The sequence below is a fragment of the Mus caroli genome, chromosome 6 (assembly GCF_900094665.2).
Source record: "Mus caroli chromosome 6, CAROLI_EIJ_v1.1, whole genome shotgun sequence".
In the NCBI taxonomy this organism is placed as follows: domain Eukaryota; kingdom Metazoa; phylum Chordata; class Mammalia; order Rodentia; family Muridae; genus Mus; species Mus caroli.
This window is the reverse complement of record NC_034575.1, coordinates 13,260,085-13,278,964: the sequence shown is the minus strand read 5'-3', so window position 1 is coordinate 13,278,964 and position 18,880 is coordinate 13,260,085. Positions and strand designations below refer to the sequence as shown.

Here is an 18,880-nt window from a genome sequence, read left to right as displayed (position 1 = left end):
GGCATGCCTGAATTTTTGGAAGAATTTCATGTTTCACATGCCAATTGAAAAAGTTGCATACATTTTCAAAAGTATATTCTAGATTCTAGAAAATAAAGAGTCAAAATAATTGGCTGCCATGGATATAAACCCATGCTAGCTAGCCCAATTCACACAACTTACCAAATTAGTTACTTATTTAGTACGTGTTTTAAAAATCTAGACATAGAATTAATGTTATCAGTTCATTTTCCTTAAAAATCCTGATGCCAAGACTAAAGAGGAAATTAGCCAAAACTGTCACAATGTCATATATTTGCAATGCTTTCAAAGCCCAACAGTGATTTTTAAAAAGAAATTAAACAACATGCTCTTATTGAATTTTTAAAAATCTATACAATTCAAGCTAATGAAATATTTTATTATACATAGTAAAAGTGGTGTTTTAAAAAAAAAAATTCCAGGCCCAGATGTCTGCAGGAATATGTGAGGAATGGATTCCACTCGAGTATAAGCAGCAGAACTACTGAATGAAACCACAAATCCACCAACTCCTTACAGTCAACGCTAACATTCACCGAGGCGTGAATTCCTGTGGTGGCAGTAGATATATTTTTAAAGTATTACAAACATGCTTATGATGCATAGGAAAATGGAGAACAAAAGATGCAGTTGCATACCATGTGGACTCCCAAATTCCCTAATTTACAACTCGTTAAGAATGACAATATACAAAGAAAGTATTTTAAAATAGTATATGATTCACTGGTGATTTTTTTTTACTCAAATAAATACCAAATTTTGCCATTTTAATGTCACAATGATATTCAGTTTCCAATCCAAGGGGAGGGAGAATCAACTGAGACATGTTCATGAGTTCAGGATTATATATATATTACAATCTGCCTTATAATACACTTGTGGCTTTGTGATAAAAATAACTCAGGAACATATGGAATTCAAGCTAATTTGCATAACTGTCACAAGAAAAAAGCATTAAATGCATTTCTGAAATAAGTATTCTCATTTAATTTCAGAATCTCAAAACAGCAACAGACCTTGGCCTTGTTTTAAAAAAGTTTAGTTAGACACTAAGCTAGCTAAATAACCTTACTGAGAAGGTTTAACGTAACTCGTGTAGAAAATGCTCTCCCTCTAATCTCTACCTTCCATGCTGGAAGAGGTGAAAGGAAAAGGTAGACAATTTCTTTAGCAGCATATATGGCTAAGTCCATCAACCACCTTCACTAGAGTGCCCATTACTGACTGACCCCTCTAAAACTACCTGGGCTAATATCAAAAGCTGCCCCTTTCACGAGCCAACGACAACTTCAGGGTTACAGTAAAGAAGGTACTTTTGAGATATTTCAAACCCTTTAGACATGACCCAGAGGGATCACCTCTTCACTGTAGGAGGAGGAAGAGAGAGAGAGAGAGAGAGAGAGAGAGAGAGAGAGAGAGAGAGAGAGAGAGAGAGAGACTTGGAAAGGAGGAACAGAGTAAGATACTTATCTAAACTCATGTCCAACCCCCTGAACAAAGGAAATGGAACAGGTTATTAGCTAAGCTCTGTGCTCTAACCACACTACTTAATTACAGTGATCTTAGATGCGACAGCCCACCTCACTGGGCAGCTGTCAGCTCAGAATACTTTTGCAATAATTTTTGTAACGCGAAGACACTAAAACAATCTGCTCATGCAATTTTCATTTATGCATTCTGCATCTCTTTGCCAATCTTGTAGCTAAGGATCTTGTTCCAGTCGATCTTAGTACGTGTCACTGGCAACTGTCGACGTAAGGCTTTGAAGGTAGTGTCCGACATCGTCTGATAATTCTCACTGATGGCAGTCTACAAAAAACAGTGGTTAGATGTTTAAAGTAAATCAAGGAAACAACTACTCACAACACAGGGCATTTTCAGAATACTCTTCAAGCAGCGCATCTCACTGTTTAACAGTGAAATGAAAAACCACAAAATGGACTTAAAAGCTGTTTTAAAATAGCTATCAAACTTAAGACCCATCCCTCAGTGAACAGATACCTTAGAAAATCATACCTGGTATTCATTTTCTGCAGCTTCTACAATCTTTATAAATTCTTTTGCTGTTTGCACCTCATTCTGAAATAAAATTAAAAAAAAAAAAGGAAAATTAAATCTCTCTATTTTTTAATTAGTTTTTTTCTCCAGGGCTGGAATTGAACTAAGGGCCTTATACATGTTTAAAAAGCATTTCCACTAACCCACTATTTTTAAAGCCATTTAGCTCTTACTACAGCTAGGCATGGTAGTGCATACCTGTAATCCCAGCACTTGGGGTGCAGAGGCAAAGACAGATGGCTCTCTATGAATTCAAGGTCAGCTTGATCTATATAGTGAGTTCAAGAGAGCCAAAGCTACATAATGAGACCCTGTCTTGAAAATAAATCCTAGGAACTAAGTAACACCATTAATTCTAGCCCTGAGGTAGCTAAAACCCTCTTCTGGTGTCTACAAGAACCCATGTCAAAAGGTGTCATTTTTCTCCTTTGGTGGTAGCATTTGGTCCAATGTAACCATAAACTTTTTAAAAGTCAATACCTCTGTAAAATTAATATTTACATTATACTAGTACTTTTATATACAAGTACAAGTATCTACAGGAAAATGTTACTGCTGATTACACTATTAGTATATTTGGAGTAGTAAAAAAAATTGACAAGGAAATAGACGCAAAGACAAAAGAACGTGGAAAACTTTGAGAAAGAAAATTCAAATACAAAAGTTCTTGAATTTGAAGGAATTTAAAATATTTAGTATTGTTTAAAAGTTAGGTATAGGGGCTGGTGGATGGCTCAGCAGGTAAGAGCACCTACTGCTCTTCCGAAGGTCCAGAGTTCAAATCCCAGCAACCACATGGTGGCTCACAACCATCCGTAACAAGATCTGACTCCTCTTCTGGAGTGTCTGAAGACAGCTACAGTGAACTTATATATAATAAATAAATAATTAAATAAATAAATAAATAAATCTTAAAGCACATATAGAAGAAATAAATGAATACAGTAAGACAGTATAGCAGCTTTGTTTTGCAAATGACTCTGTAAGAAAGCTGGAAAGACATCACACAGAAAGGTAAAAAGAGAGCCAGATGGAATGGCACCTGCCTTTAATCCCAGTACTTGGGAGGCAAAGGAAGATGGAGCTCTGTGAGTTTGAGGCCAGCTTGGTCTACAAAGCAAGTTCCAGGTCAACCAGGGAGTTTATAGAGAAACTGTGTCTCAAAAACCAAAAACAAACAAATAAACAAAAAAACCAAAAAAGGTGAAATTATTACAAATGACATGATCCCAGACATGCATCTAGAATATAGTAAAAGCACAAATAAGCAGTTAAGAAATTGCCAACAGGGGCTATAGAGATGGCTCAGCTTGGCTCCCCAGAGCATGTGGGTTCTAGTCCCAGCAAACATGGTAGGAAGCTCAACAACCATTTTTAACTTCAGTTGCAGGGGATCCAAGGCCCTCTTGCGGCCTCTACAGGCACAATGTGCACATGTTGTACATAGGAATACAAACCAGCAAAACACACGTACACATAAATGTAACTAAATTTAAAAACATAATAATTAAAGGCAATGAATCTGAACATATATCAACCCTCTTAACCCTAAAAAGAAAATGGCCAATAAAAACACTGAGGGTCAATCTAAGTAATTATCGGGGAGATGGAAAAACAGACTTGATACAACTGAAGTTAACTGGGAAGAGGGAACTCAACTGAGAACTGCCTCTATCAGATTAGCCCTTGGACATGTCTCTGGGGCATTTTCTTGATTATCAAGACGAATGTGGGAGGGACCTGCCCATTGTGTGCAGTACCCCTGGGCATGTGTTTCTGAGCTAAATAAAAAAAAAAAAAAAAGCAAGCTGGGGAAGCCATGGAAATAAGTAAGAGGCATTCCTTCATGGTCTCTGCCTCAGTACCAGTTATGGCTTTGAATTCCTGCCCTGAATTCTCTAGCTGATGGTGTGATGGTTTGAGTAAGAATGGCCCTCCCAGGATCCGATGTGAGTCCTCGAGGGGCCTTAGTTGGTGCTTGTCTGGGGAAGATTAGAGGTATGTTCTTCCCAGTACAAGTGTCATCACTGGAAGTGAGCTCTGAGGTCTCAAAGGACAGGGGCCATTACCAGTGTACTTTCTTCCTATTGGTGCATGAATGTGTCCTCTCAGCTGCTGTTCCAGGGTCATCCCTACCATGCCTGCTGCCTTCTGCCACGACAGTGATCGAATCCTAACCCTCTGTAACTGGAAGCTCCTCCTAAACTCCTCTTCTGTCTGCAAGTTGCCTGGGTCGTGGTGTTTTATCACAGACACAGAAAAGTACCTAAGATGAAAGGACTATAAAATATAACATGAAATAAACTCTTTCCTCTCCAGGTTGCTTTTTGGTCATGGTATTTTATCACTGGAGCAGATAAACCTAAGACAAAGAGCTGCAATCAAAACACCAACTTTCAGTAAGGATGTAGAAAATATGGAGCCTTCATCTCCCACTATTAAAACTCTAAAATGGTAGTCACACTGGGAAACAATATGACAATAATTCAAAATACTACACATTCCTATAGATAACAGCCATTCTTATGCATGACAACAACAAAAAAACTGAAAAAGGTCTATACAAAAATAGTGCATGAATGTTCAAAACAATCTAGAGAGCAGAATAGCTAATGGTGACTGGTGAGTGGATGACGGTGTACAACCACAAAATGGAATATTACTGGACAACAAAAGGGACTAAAACCATTAACAGAAGACAATGATCAAAACTATTAAATGGAAAAGCCAGTATCAAAACTCACTACTGACTGTTCATCTGAAATGTTCATAAGACAAATCCTGGTAAAGTCACAATACCCTCAAACTTTACAGTTTAAAAGCATGAACTGCATGTGAACTACCTCTTAAAGCTGCCCAAAATGCACACAACTGCAATTCCTCAACAACTTTAACCTACTTGAAAACTCTTCAATCTGAAGTCACCTGTAAAGTTGCTGTTTTAGGAAACATTGTTATTTTATGTTCACCGAGGAACTAGTTACTTACAGACACTGTGAGGGAATCCTGTATATCTTTATGACTCACTAGCTGGACATTACCATCTTCATAATAATGAACCTGATAGAGAAAGAAAATAAAGCAACATTACAGCAATGTTTCCTTACATCAACAAAAAGAAAAGCCTCATGACCAAGGAAGGCAGTGGATAGATGAAAATGGTTATCTGGGCTTAACAGTTATCCCAGCATAATGGCTGCCTGCTTGCTTCTAGGTTCCACCGCCATGAATTCACCCTCTGAAGCCATAAGCAGAGATGACCTTTTTCATCTATTAACTGCCTTCCTTGGTCATGAGGGTCTTTTCACAGGTCTCTTACATCAACAAACATTACTACAACTTTATCTTGACCTCAGAGTTTTCTGGTGAGCTCAAGAACTCTAGCAGCCTTAAGTCTAGAGACTATATATTCCTGCGCTGTATCTTCACATACACAGAAATTGTCACTGTTTGATATTTTACCTCACAGTCATTCTACTGATGTCCAAACCTGAGATGTCTAAAATTGGTCTAATATTCTCTTCCAAACATTGCTTCTTTGTATATTTCTACCAACCATTTCCCCAAAACTTAGAAATGAGTTTACTCAAGTAGTAAGTGACTCATTACTATAATTATGATATATACACTTACATGTATCTCTATACAATATTATAGATACATGACTTTTAAAAAGACCAGGTTCCTGACCTTGTATTCCAACACAAGCACATTAGCAGATTCTCTCCAAGGAATGAAAAGGGCTCTGAGATAAAGGAAGGGCTGTGGTATTTATAGCTGCACTACACAGGAACCAGGGAAAAGGAAATAGTTGTAGAAATAAATACATAGGTATTTTTGGGCCTTGAAGGTCATACAAATATTTCTGGTTTGGACCACAAAATGTTAAAACTTGAAAGTGACAAATAAGGGGGAGGGAGAAGAGGGAAGGGGGGAGGGGGGAGGGGATTTTCAGAGGGGAAACCAGGAAAGGGTAAATAAAGAAACGTAAATAAAGAAAATATCTAATAAAAAAAGACAAAGAAAACAAAAATCCTATGGAACAAAAAAAATTAACAAAAAACTTTAAAAAAAGTGACAAATACAGATTTAAAATTTTAAATTATCTGTGGTAAAGGCAATGTGAAGAATACATTAGGGAACAAGGTGGTGGTTTGAATAGAGTAGTCTCAATAGGCCTTATATATTTGCATGCTTGGACCTCGGTGAAACTTTTGGGATGTGGCCTTGTTGGAGGAACTGTGCCACTGGGGAAGCCTTTGGAGTGTTAATAACCCTCACTCCTCCCAGCCAGCGCCTGTGGTGATGAATTAGGACGTAAGCTCTTCTATCCCAGCATAATGGCTGCCTGCTTGCTGCTAGGCTCCACCGCCATGGATTCACCCTCTGAAACCATAAGCACAGATAACTGTTTTCATCTATCAACTGCCTTGCTTGGTCATGAGGGTCTTTTCACAGCAACAGAAAAGTGAGAAAGACAGGGAGTAAACTAGTTTAACAAATCAAGCTGCAAAAGAGCCAGGCCCCAAAGGCAGAACTAGGACACAGTGGTCCAACCAGAGGGGCCATTTTAGAAAGTGATGTACCTGTCCAGGTCAATGCTACTGAGGCCAAACTGAAGAGGAAAACATCAACAACAGCTATCGTCCACTGACTCCTCTGCGTCTAACTATTTTACCCATGAACTAATTCTCAAATAATATAAAAAGTAATCTAAAATCTTTTCAACAGTTTAGATTTTAGATAAAGAAATAAAGTTTAAAAAAAACAGTTTAGTTTTTAGATAAAGAAATAAAGAGGAGATCAAATTTCCTGCAGTCACACAAACAAGAACTGGCTAGAATTCAAACCCATGAAATCTGATTTCAAACTTCATGGTCTCAACTTCTAGTCTTAGGTCCCTAAATGAACAGGCATGAAAACATATTAAGATAACAGAGTAAACTAGACGACACATCTTCAGCACTGGCTCGTTTTAACTCCTTAGAGCTTTTAGCATAAACAGCTTTTACAATGGGTCACACTGTGATGAGTGAACCCAAACAAAGCCCAGCCAGCACATTCTTTTGACTCATGCAGTGTATTAGGATTCAAACAAGCACTTACCTATACCAAATGTTCTATGTAAATATTGCAATTTACATTAAGACCCAAAGAGTTCAATACTAGTGCATTTCATTCAGAGTTATTTTAAAGCCATACGGAATATTGTAAGATATGTATATAATTATGTTTCACCCAACTCCACTCATGTCAGATCACAGAACACATTCAACGCAAATGCTTAGTTGAACAAACTGTATGAAGAGGAGACCAAATGGCAGCATCTAATTTTAGCTCTACTCTAGAAACTGTCAGCTATCCTCGTGGACTTTTAGTGACTAGGGAATGAAGTGCTAGGTTATTTAAAAGACTTAAAAAGAGCACTACTTGTTTCCCCATCACCCTAAAAGAAAATCTACAGAGGTTATGATGTACTAGGAAAGTATAAGCTGCTTAATCATGTGTTAGTCGAGAACCATCTAGAGATCAGTAAATAATCTTTTTCATACCTGAATTTTCAAAATGCCAACCACCTGTGTGGTGGAAGGAGTGACTGTAAACTTCCACTCTGACCTCCAACGACCATTCCTTAAAAATAAAAACAGCAGCTGTAAATAAGGGTAGGGAGAATAATTTGAATCAATATTGTTTCAGGTTTAAATGTAATGTTACAGTGTAAAAGAGAACAGAAGAAAGATAATGGGCACAGATTTTATAACCACTGAAATATTTAAGAGATTCAAAGTTTAGCTGTAAGACACATTAAAATTTTACCCAAGAAAAACATACATAATGAATATAATGAATATAATTTTTAAAATACAAGTCAAAACTAAGTAATATAAGACTTGTCTTAATAATTATGTATGTATGTATGTATGTATGTATGTATGTATGTATTTTTGTGTGTATGTATGTGTATATACCATGTACCACCTCATGCCCGTGAAGGTCAGAGGACAATCTGTAGGAATTGCTTTCTCGTCTGTGGTCCAGAAGACACAATTAGAGCATCAGACTTGGCAAGTAGGTGGCTTTACCTGCTGATTCATCATCTTACTGGCCCTAAAGCAACTTCCCAACACAGACACCCCTGAGACAGGGTCTGGCTATCCTGGAACTATGTGACTAGGCTGGCCTCAAACTCACAGAAATCCATCTCCCTCTGCATCCCAAGTTGTGGGACCTACACCTAGATGCTCTAAAACACACTTAAGAGAGAGTTTTAAACTACTTTTTGTATGTTTGAGTAGGGAGGGTACAAATGTCTTCAGGGTTGGACCTAGGAGGCACCCATCCTGTTTTTTGAGACACCATCTCCCACTGACTAAGAGCTCCCCAAGTATCCTCAAGGGTCTACCACCAGATTCTGCCTCCCCAGCTCTGAGAGTGCAGCAAGGCCCCTCTGTTGGAGATCAAACTCAGGTCCTCATGAGTTACCAACTGAGACCCTTAAATGATTTCTTTAAGAAATAACTGAATGTTTGAACTATCATGGCATTTCCCCAAACACAAATGGAGCTGTTTAATATTGGCCAAATGACACAAAGTAACAACAGATAATCCTAGTTAGGTTTTGCTATCTGGAAAGGGTTGGATATAGCTGCCTTTTCCAACATCGGGTTTAAGTTTTCACACAAAAAGCACCATTTTCAAAAATGTTTTTGGTATAGGTATACAAATTATCACATTCACAGTAGAAAATTAGGAAACAATACACAATTGGTTTGCGTTTTTATTCTATTTTTCTGAAACTTTGCATAGATATCTTTTTAGCCATTTTTCCTGTCATGTACATTAATGACATTCTAGTATACAAATTAAAGGCTTTCAGCTTTAAAGAGTCAGATAATGTATCATTTGACTCCTGCTTACTATCAAATTATTTCCGGGTTTCTTACCCCATGAAAAAATTCTGTATAATGAGAAAATCTTCATAGCTATAGTTAACACAGATCACCTGAGAACAATTAAGGAAATACAAGATAATTTAATGAGTAACATGTCTTTAAGTGGCACATTCACAAAAGCTTGCTGGAAAGGAATCTAAAGCCCATCATTTTTGTTTTATATTTCCAAAAAAGTTATTTCTTTTATTTAAGCACTACACCAAAAAAAAAATACTGAGTCCTAAATACATGCATTACTCTGGGAATACATATATACATACATATGTATATATGATATATACATATCATTGACTATGCAAAGAAAAAATAAATTCCATAATGGTACCATAAGTTGAGAGGTTCAAAAGGTTCTTCAAAAAGGCATCACTAAACTGAGTAATATACCCTCCACTCAATAGAGGAAATAGCCAACAGTTTCTAGTTTTCATGGAAATTCTATAGCCCTCTTTTTTATTAATCCTATAATTGCAAGTATGTTTCTTCAACTAATATTTATTAAGCTCCTTAGAATTTTATGATTCACAAATGAAGAGATGGTTTAAAGTGAAGTCTAAGAAATTCTTTTAAGACTAGCCTTCTCTTCTGTTTTTGAGACAGGGTCTTACCAGGAGCCTAGGTAGGCTGCCATCTTGCAATCTTCCTACTTGGCTTCCTGAGTGCTGAGATTACAGTTACCCACTACTAAGCCCAGCCTAAAATTAATTTGTTTTTACTAAGTGAAAATCATTTTTAGCTTCAAAGTTACAGTATTCACAGTGGTGGCTTACAAAGGAAGTCACTATGTAAAGTGAAATGAGTCTAGAAAGCCCAAGAGATTGAATTAATTTCATGTACAGTAAAACTCCAGGGACCTTTATTTTTGAAAGCTAGTACTAAGTCTCCCCAAAGATTTGTAAGTAAAACTTATTAAGAATTTTTCTTTGACAGTTGATTTATTATGTATTTCCTGGCACAAATATATAAACCATGATTTTCCAAAGCGTTATTGGCTTAGGATTATGGAGATAAGATAAAGAAACCTCTGTATGCCACTATCTTTAGGAGGCTGTAGTCAGTCATTTAGGCATGTTTAGATACAGGTGGTGGATCTGCATCCCTCCAAATATTTTTGGTTAGCCTTTCATATAACCTGGCATTGATTTTTGACATGACAAAGCAGTGAACATCCTAGGTTAGAGACTAACTGGTCTAACTGGGGTTACTGACACTGAATAACTTTACTCTCAAGAGTACCCTGATCACCTTAGTGAGTCAAAACTTTATATACTTAAAATTTAAACTTTTCTATCAGGTTTACTGATACTCAGCATGTATTAACAAAAAGGTGGCCAAAACTTTCAGTTTAAACTAATAAACATCTTAGAGACCTTAGAATTTTCTGATATACAGATTCAGAATAAAATTGAACAATTTCCTAAACATCTGATAAAAGAACATGGGGAACACGGGTTTTTGTACAAACAACTGGTATGTATGCAGTTAGCATGATTGTAAGTCTACCTTCTCACACTGTCCAACAAAACAATGTCCACAAAAATAAATAAATAAATAAATAAATAAATAAATAAACAGAATTCCACCTAACCTAAAGTTCCCAAATTCAAAGAAGACTCCTGGTTCTTAGTTTTTTCACTGCTCTGTCCTCCCCTCTTGAGTAAGATTCAGGAGCACCCCATTTTCAGAGTGAGCAGATGGGGTGCCGCCTGGTCTGTTTTCGAGCACACATGCTTGCTGAGGTTGCTGCCAGTTCCCTTCCCAAATCACTGTGCTCTCCCACACTCTCTGGTGAATGCCATCGGTTTACTGCACTCGAATGCCTCAGATGAGCACTATGAAGCAAGTATCTTCAAACTCTCCAAGGGCAGCAGTTTTAGTTATCAAGTTTATATTGCTCTTAGTAACATAGTCACACACAGAAGGTACAGTCTGAGTTAAATAAACACTGAAGAATATTAAACACTGTTAAAATTAAGTGCACAAAACTTTAACTTACCAAAAGTTTTTTGCTTGAAACTGATGGCTTTCTATGCATGCAATAATGGTTTGCTGCCCATCTACTTTTTTGCCATACACCTTAATTGGCAAAGAAAACAAGGACAATAGTGAGTTTAGTTAAAGCCAAACAATGTCACCCTTTAAGTATCTGTAAGATACCATAGAAAGTGGGCATAAACTATGATATGTAGTAATTTTAGGCAGGATAGGTAAACAGAACCAAGACCACCTGGCTTCAAAGTCTTTCTCAGATGCCTAGACTCTACCCTAATTAAGTAATCCTCATCTCTGAAAGATTCCAAGCAGAGGATTTTTCTGGGTCTTATCTGCATTTCCAAAGATCACTATGGCGATGGAGAAGACCAAACTCAGGTGCTAAAGAGCCTATCTGGATCCAAACAGTCTTGGCAAAGTTCAAAAACAAAAACCATTTAGTTATACTATAATATTTCATTCTGAAAAAGTAGGTTAAATCAATGAACAAATAACATTAAAACAACAGGAAATTAAACACAAAATGATTCTCTAAGATTTTTATAACTAAATAAAAGTTAACTTAAGCTGAATATGGACAGATGTCTAAAGAATGTACCATCATAACCTTTAATCCAGTGTCTATCTGAATTTAACATACAATTCCTTTACCATTTGGGGCTATCATAATATATTTTTTAGAAAGATAAATATTCTTGAAAGAAAAAAGTTAGATGCTATAAGCTGGTATTTCTATATTACTGTTAGTCTCAAGGAATTATATAAACGGGCACATCCGTATAAGAAACAGCAGGGAAGAACTGCCCACTGATGACTCACAGTGCAGACCCCATTCGGATAATGCTCTTTTACATAAGCTCGCAGTGCAGTTTCTACTGAAGTTCTCCAGGATTCAATGGCATTTTCTGCTTCGTAGGGCCTTGGATCAGTTGCTTCCTTTCTTAAATGATCAAATTTGAAACAGATTCTGTTTTTTGGATCCAAAAATTTTCCATTTCCCAAGTCTCCATGTTCTGTTATCAAAACCTTCAATTTTCAAATAAATTTAGGAAAAAATATTAACATGGACATACAGTAATAAACACTTGCTTAAGACCCTTCCCAAAACTGTACAATTATACTGAAACAACTGCTTAAACTAAACTGTGAAAATATATTTTAAAAGAGTAGGCCACAAGGATACTGAGGGTATTCTCAATTAGTATATATTAGTGTATCTCTTCAGACAATTTTTGGATATTGAGTGGGGAAAAAATTATTTCCTACTATACAGTGTTAGAGGTGACTATCCACTACCCACTCAAAGAGGCAGCTTACTATTTCTGATAGCAGTCATGAGTCCTTACAAACCGAGACCCTACCCATCTGATGGCTTTCACCCAATGAGGCAGCTCTTTAGCCCTGATTTGTTTGGCACCGTCTTTCTGTTCCCCAAATGTGCTTGTTTCTTAAAAACTAATCACTACTACTTAACTTCCAAAACTTTAAAACATAATTTATGCATTTAAGAAATATATGAGTAGACTATTTTGTATCTTACTAAACAAACAAACAAACAAACAAACACCTTTCTCCTCCTGTAGCTGTCTACAAGACTTTCCCATCCGTTTGATAGAAATCGTGCTGACCATATAGCATGTAGGTCTTTCAAAAATGTTTTGGCCATAAAAATGCCACATTAGATAAATATGAACACACCTATCTACTTACACACACACACACACACACACACACACACGGTTTGTGGGCCATTGTTTTGAAAGAATGATAAAAGTGCATATACAAGCATTTTATGAACTTTGTTGGGTTGGCCCAGAGCTTTGGCACGGTGTGGACCCCGCCTCACTGGGGAAATGGAAGTTGAGCATTCTTTTCTTCTTAGAAGTTGGCTAAACCCTTGACTCAACAGAATTTGACCACAGCCTCATGCGATCCTAATAGCCAAAGGACCCCTCTTCCTTCTCCTTAATGCTCTCTTGCTTCTCTCTGCCCAACTAAAAGCACCCTATAAAACCTCAAGCTCCTTTGTGGCAGGCTGCATCCCCTTCACTTGGAGACAAGCCAGTAGACTGTACCCTGAAGTTTTACCTTTTAGTCAGAGCAGGCTAGGTGGTCTGGCTTTCTCCTTAATCCAAACATACCTGACATTTTCTGTACATAAACATCTATGGAAACCCCTCAAAGTCTACTAGCTATCTCTCACTATCCTCTTTAATAGTTGCATTACATCCCAAGATGTTAATAGTGTAATTTAATCCACAAATCTATTACTGGTATGTCACCTCTTTATTTACAATTGTGTTCTGGAGAAGGGGAAAGCACCATTAAAAATGGTGAAGTTTTGTTGTAGATCCTTATCATTGTTCTTATTTATAATGGCTACTTTTAAAAATTGATGTGAGACACAGCAAATGATATCAGAGGACAGCTGCTGAGAGTCAAGTCATTCATTCCACTGCGGGTTCCAGGGATCAAAATCAGGTCATCAGGCTTGCACAACAGTGCCTGTACCCAAGACCATCTCACTGGCCCTTACTTGTTACTATCTTTCAAGTTTTTAAACATGTGTTCATGTGAAAAATTAGTAGACACCACTTTTTAAAGGTTTTTGGTTTTAAGTATTAAAATTATGCTACCTTGTTAATGACTTTAGCAGCTATTAAACGTTTTTAAAAGATATATTCACTAATGCAGCAATTTTCTTCTAGGGATTTATCTAAAGAAAACCACTGTCAATGTTACCAGGACTACAATGTCACTTGATGGAGTACTGCTTGTAATGGTAACTAATTAAATCTCTGGAGAAATGAAACAGTAACTAGTGTGCAATTATGTGCATGCATGAGTATGCCTGTTGATGTGAATGCAGGTGCCCATGGAACCAAAAGAGGGCATTAGAACCAACCACTACACCTGACTTTCTGATAGTACTACTTACAAAAATAAAAATGACCATTTCTGGTTTTTTGTCATTAAATGCCTTCAATTAAAATGAGTAATGTTACACCATCTTACAATTCTTTCAGGATACATTTTTATAAACGAAACAAAGAGCAGTGTGGTTTGCTGTTTTATGAAACATACCTGATCTTCATAGCCTTCAATTTTTACTGGTGTAAACTGGTCCAGGTTATACTGTGCAAATGCACTAAAAGAGAAAAAGGCCAATTACTTAAAATTGTAGTAATGTTTTAAATAATCACTTGCCAGTTAATCTATACATGTGTGGTTGATAAAACTGTAACTATTTTACCTATCTTTTATTAACTACAGTTAAAATACAGATATGGCTGTTTTAAAAACCAAGTAATGATATGCATCTTTTAACGTGGTAAATAAAACATAACCAGTAAATACATGCCATGGCTTCTTATATAAGAACCTGAAAGCAATGATTATAAATATATAATGCAGATATACAACTATTTAAGAAATTATTAATAAACAACTAGGTACCGTGATACTCAAGCAGTTCCTATTGTCAAAGGTCTTTTAGTTGAATACACAAGAGAATACATAAAGAGATTATCAAGTAGTAGTAAAAAATAGGAAGTAACATTTGAGAATTACTAATACATTTTTCAAGGAATTAAACTATTCAGGCAAAAGAAAAAAGAACACTCTAGAATAATTTCATGAATGTGATACTAAGAAAAAGAAAGTGGGAGATGGTTCAGGGGAGATGGCTTAATGGGTGTTTATTGAGCATGCACGAGGACCTACATTCAGATCTCTAGGAACCTAGTAAAAGATAGACCACCGAATTTCTGTAATCCCAACGCTAGGAGAGAGAAGCAGGCTAACGCCAGGGTCAACTGGGCAGTAGGTCTAACCAAAAGACCGAGCTTCAGTTGCAGTACAACACCCTGACTCAAAACATAAGGTGGAGAGCAAGAGAGACAGAGACCCCCATGTCAATCTCAGGCTTCCGCACATGCACACATTTAAATAAATAAATAAATGAACACACAAACAAAAAAGAGAAAGCATTGGGAGGAAAGCGAGATAATGGGGAAAAAAGAATGTTTTAAGTAGGAGCATAGAAGTGGTCCAATGTCACAGAAGAACCAACCAGCTGCTCATCAGTATTTACTGAGTTGAACTAGAAGGTTTTTAAAAACTGTTTATTATCATTGTGCTTGTATGTGATGAGGCTTGTGAGGCTGTAAGTTTGGGGGTTATAGGACAACTTTAGAGCTGGTTCTCTCTGTCCCTGTACATGGGTTCAGGAGACTGGACTCAGGTCATTAGGCTTGCATTGCTGGGTAGCAAGTACCATTACCCACTAAGCCATCTCACCAAACCCTGAATGGTCTTTGAAGACAGAATGAGTATTTTGAGAGGCAAGGCAGTTCTAGAGGTGTCTCTAAAGAATAATGTGGCAGTAGTACATACAATGAGTCATGCAGTGTGATGACTGGAAACAGAAAAGTGGCAAGACTATGATAAAAACCCACAGCAGAAACTCAGCTAATAGTGACGAGACAGACTCAAGAAGGTCTCTCTAATGAGTGAAGAATATACTTACTAGGTAATTATTTATATATGTGTAGCAAAAACCCAATGTATGAAAAATTATATACAGAACAAAATTGTATTCTATTAAATTGATACCATTCTATGATATACACTCAGTCCTTGCTTTCTACCTGGTTCAAGTAGGGCTTTATGACCAGAGCTAAGTAAAGCACGCTACCTGGCCTGAAAGCTTCTGGGGTCTGCTGTCTCCACCTCCCACTTCTCACCAGAGGAGCATTGGGACTGCAGATGTGTGCTGCAGCATCTGGCTGCTGTCTGGATTCAGGATCTGAACTCTGACCCTCATGCTCCCGTGGCTCATGTTTACCCACTTTTTGTTCAAAAGTATTTCAGAAGACACGGAACCAGATTAATTCTAAGGCCAATCACTGGCTTAAAAGTGTATCTCTGCATTTCACGTACCTTGACATGAGTTCCAATGGTACCAAATGAACATTTAGTTTGAGAAACTATACAAAGAACATGAGTGATGCTATATAGTATATAAGACAGTGGCAAACGGAAAAGAGAATTTCATTTCACACTTATCCCTAACTCCCCCTGGGATTTCTCAGTCTAATACACATAGCTGTCCAAACTTTAACTGTATTTCAGAAACTCTTATGCCACGAATTAGTGCTTCATTATCGCTTTTACAACCTCTTTTCTCTCCCAGTCATCTTAGCTATGGAGATATACGATACTTACTGTGCGGCTCCTTCCCTGAGAAGATTATCATTATTAAGCAATAATCGAACATCTGCAAAACAATATTGTTTTATATATTACTTTTTTCTGTTTGAATACTGTAAGGAATATAGTTTGTTTTAGTTATACATTAATACCTCCCATACAAGCATGATCAAAATTTTCTAATGACCAAACTATCCATAAATATGCACCAAGGGACTACAGAGATGGCTCAGTGGCTAAGAGCACTGACTGCTCTTCTAGAGGTCCTGAGTTCAATTCCCAGCAACCACATGGTGGCTCACTTTTGTAGATTTAGTTTATTGTTTGCATTAAGTTATTTGGGAATTTCATGAGAATCTCACGTGAGACACTGAAGCTCCTTGCCCCCAGGTGGTTCTGGTTGGTAAATAAAGTTGCCGGCAGCTAATGGCTGGGCAGGAAGACAAAGGCAGGACTTTAGGATTTACAGGCAAGGGGACTGAAGCAGAATCACCATTGCGGGGAAGAGAAGATGCAGGTTTAAATGCTGTAGAAGACAGAGTATCAATCATTTAAGAGCCATGGAAGAGCAGCCCTAGGCCACCATTGGGTCTACGGTAGCAAATATGGAATATAGATTTTAGTAAGTAGTAATTCAGATTCAGAAGTATTGGAGGGGAGGCATTAACAATGTGGAAGTTTGGGAATGGCCCAACCATTGAGCCGTTTAAGGCACATTAAATGTATGGTGTGTGTGTGTGTCTTTTAATCAAAAATCCAAAGCAGCAACAGTTCACAACCATATGTGATGGGACCCGATGTCCTCTTCTGGTGTCTGAAGACAGCTAAGTGTACTCACATAAATACAATAAAGAAAAAAAGAAAAAAATGTGCACCACAGTATTTTACAAATCTATTTTGGTTATGCAACATAAGAGGGAATTTAGAATAAAAGAGGTCAGTTAAATAGCTGCTGCAGGCAGATATATGCAGCATCTCTAAAGAACTAAGGACAAGCCACACCACAAAAATGGTCTGATACAATTTCCAGAAAACACTTAGGACTGTGTGTGCTTCTTAGTTTGACAACACATTCACTGATTTCCAATGAGTTTGCTCTGTAGAAAACAAATCATAACTTGGTCTGTGACCAGGGGCAAGGACAAGCTTTCTGTCCTTCCACACTCTTGCAAGGAGGGAACAGATAAATATTACCACCTTTACTGAATTTTGGTACTTTTCATGTACTTATAAATAAAACAAGACAGTTCTCACAAGATACATCAAGTCTTGGTGTTACCATCATGGGGGCTCAGGAGGGCCCAGATGGAACTGTCCTTGCCGTGGGAGCCTGACAACCTGAGCTGGATCCTCAGAACACAGGGTGGAAGGAGAAAACCAACTCATGCGATGTTGTCCTTTACACAATTATACACACATACACACACACACACACAAATAATAAAATAATGTTTTTAAAGGTAGTTTAAAGACTTACCATTAAAAACCTCATTAAATTCTCCAGGAGGGGCGTGAATGATGAATTTTGCTGCTATACGAACCTAAGACAGAAATGAAGATATAAATATTACAAAGATATAAAATGACAAAACCCCAATCAATATTACACAAATTTCAAAGTTCTACTGTAAATGATTTTAAAGTATATAACATCTCTACACTCAAATACAAGTTTGCTATTACTATTTTAATCATTTAATATACTTAAACTATACAGGCTAAAGGAAGGTAAAACATCTAATGTATTAATACAATCAAGAATTTAAAACTGTTTATAGGTAAATATTTTCTCACAATTTTACTTCTTTTAAACAAAAGAAATTCAAGAAGACCATATGTGAGAAAAGATGCAATTAAGTAGATATACTGATCACAGGTGATTTACTCAAAACTAGGCACAGGGCATGCAAACATTCCAAAATACAGAAGACTCTCAACTTCTGGTCCCAAACACTTAGAATCTTTATCCAAATACAAAACTTCATTAGCAAACACATCCAAACTACCAAAAGTACTCTGAAGGCTTAACAGAAAAACAAACAAAAACAAAAAACTAAGCAAAATGTTTGAATGGATACTTCCCCTAATATGATAAGCACAAGACAGAAAGATATGCAAAAAAGCACGCTCAGTATTCTTCATTAGAATATTGATAAAGAAATCAGGAAATACAACTCCGTGCAAAACAGAAAGGCCAAGATAAAAGGGTTGTTGGTCCAGGCTCAGGACAGCTGCAGGACCCTACAATACTTATAGGAATGTAAGGTTGTACGCTGTACAACCTACATGGAAAATATTTAGCACTTCTTATAAAGTTAGGCAAATATCCTAAAATACAATAATATCATTCTAAATTATGACATACACACACACACACACACACACACACACACACAAAATTCTACATCCACACCAAAACTTACTCAAAATTGTTCAAACTGGAAATAATTTACAACCCAAACTTCCACTGGACAAATAAACTGTGATTCAGCTGTATAACGTAATTACTTAGCAATAAATAGGAGCTACTGATAGAGGAAACAACTTGAATTAATGGTAAAGTACTTACTGGAAAGAAAAGAGAAACTCAAAAGGTTAGTGCCACTCTTTAAGACTATGCATAGAACATTCAACCATAGTAATATGCT

General features: G+C 36.9%; 1 protein-coding gene across 1 annotated transcript in view; it reads right to left on the bottom strand.

The window, feature by feature from the left end:
- Positions 1-379: 379 nt before the first annotated feature.
- Capza2 (capping actin protein of muscle Z-line subunit alpha 2) overlaps positions 380-18,880 on the bottom strand; it is a 28,984-nt gene continuing 10,483 nt past the window's right edge. The window contains exons 2-10 of the mRNA XM_021164471.2: positions 17,710-17,773; positions 16,248-16,299; positions 14,106-14,169; positions 11,841-12,047; positions 11,026-11,105; positions 7,632-7,710; positions 5,068-5,139; positions 2,038-2,100; positions 380-1,830 (exon numbers count right to left, since the gene is read on the bottom strand). Of these exons, the coding sequence (XP_021020130.1) occupies positions 1,690-1,830; positions 2,038-2,100; positions 5,068-5,139; positions 7,632-7,710; positions 11,026-11,105; positions 11,841-12,047; positions 14,106-14,169; positions 16,248-16,299; positions 17,710-17,773 (822 nt within the window). The 3' untranslated portion in view covers positions 380-1,689. The remainder of the gene's footprint in view (positions 1,831-2,037; positions 2,101-5,067; positions 5,140-7,631; positions 7,711-11,025; positions 11,106-11,840; positions 12,048-14,105; positions 14,170-16,247; positions 16,300-17,709; positions 17,774-18,880) is intronic.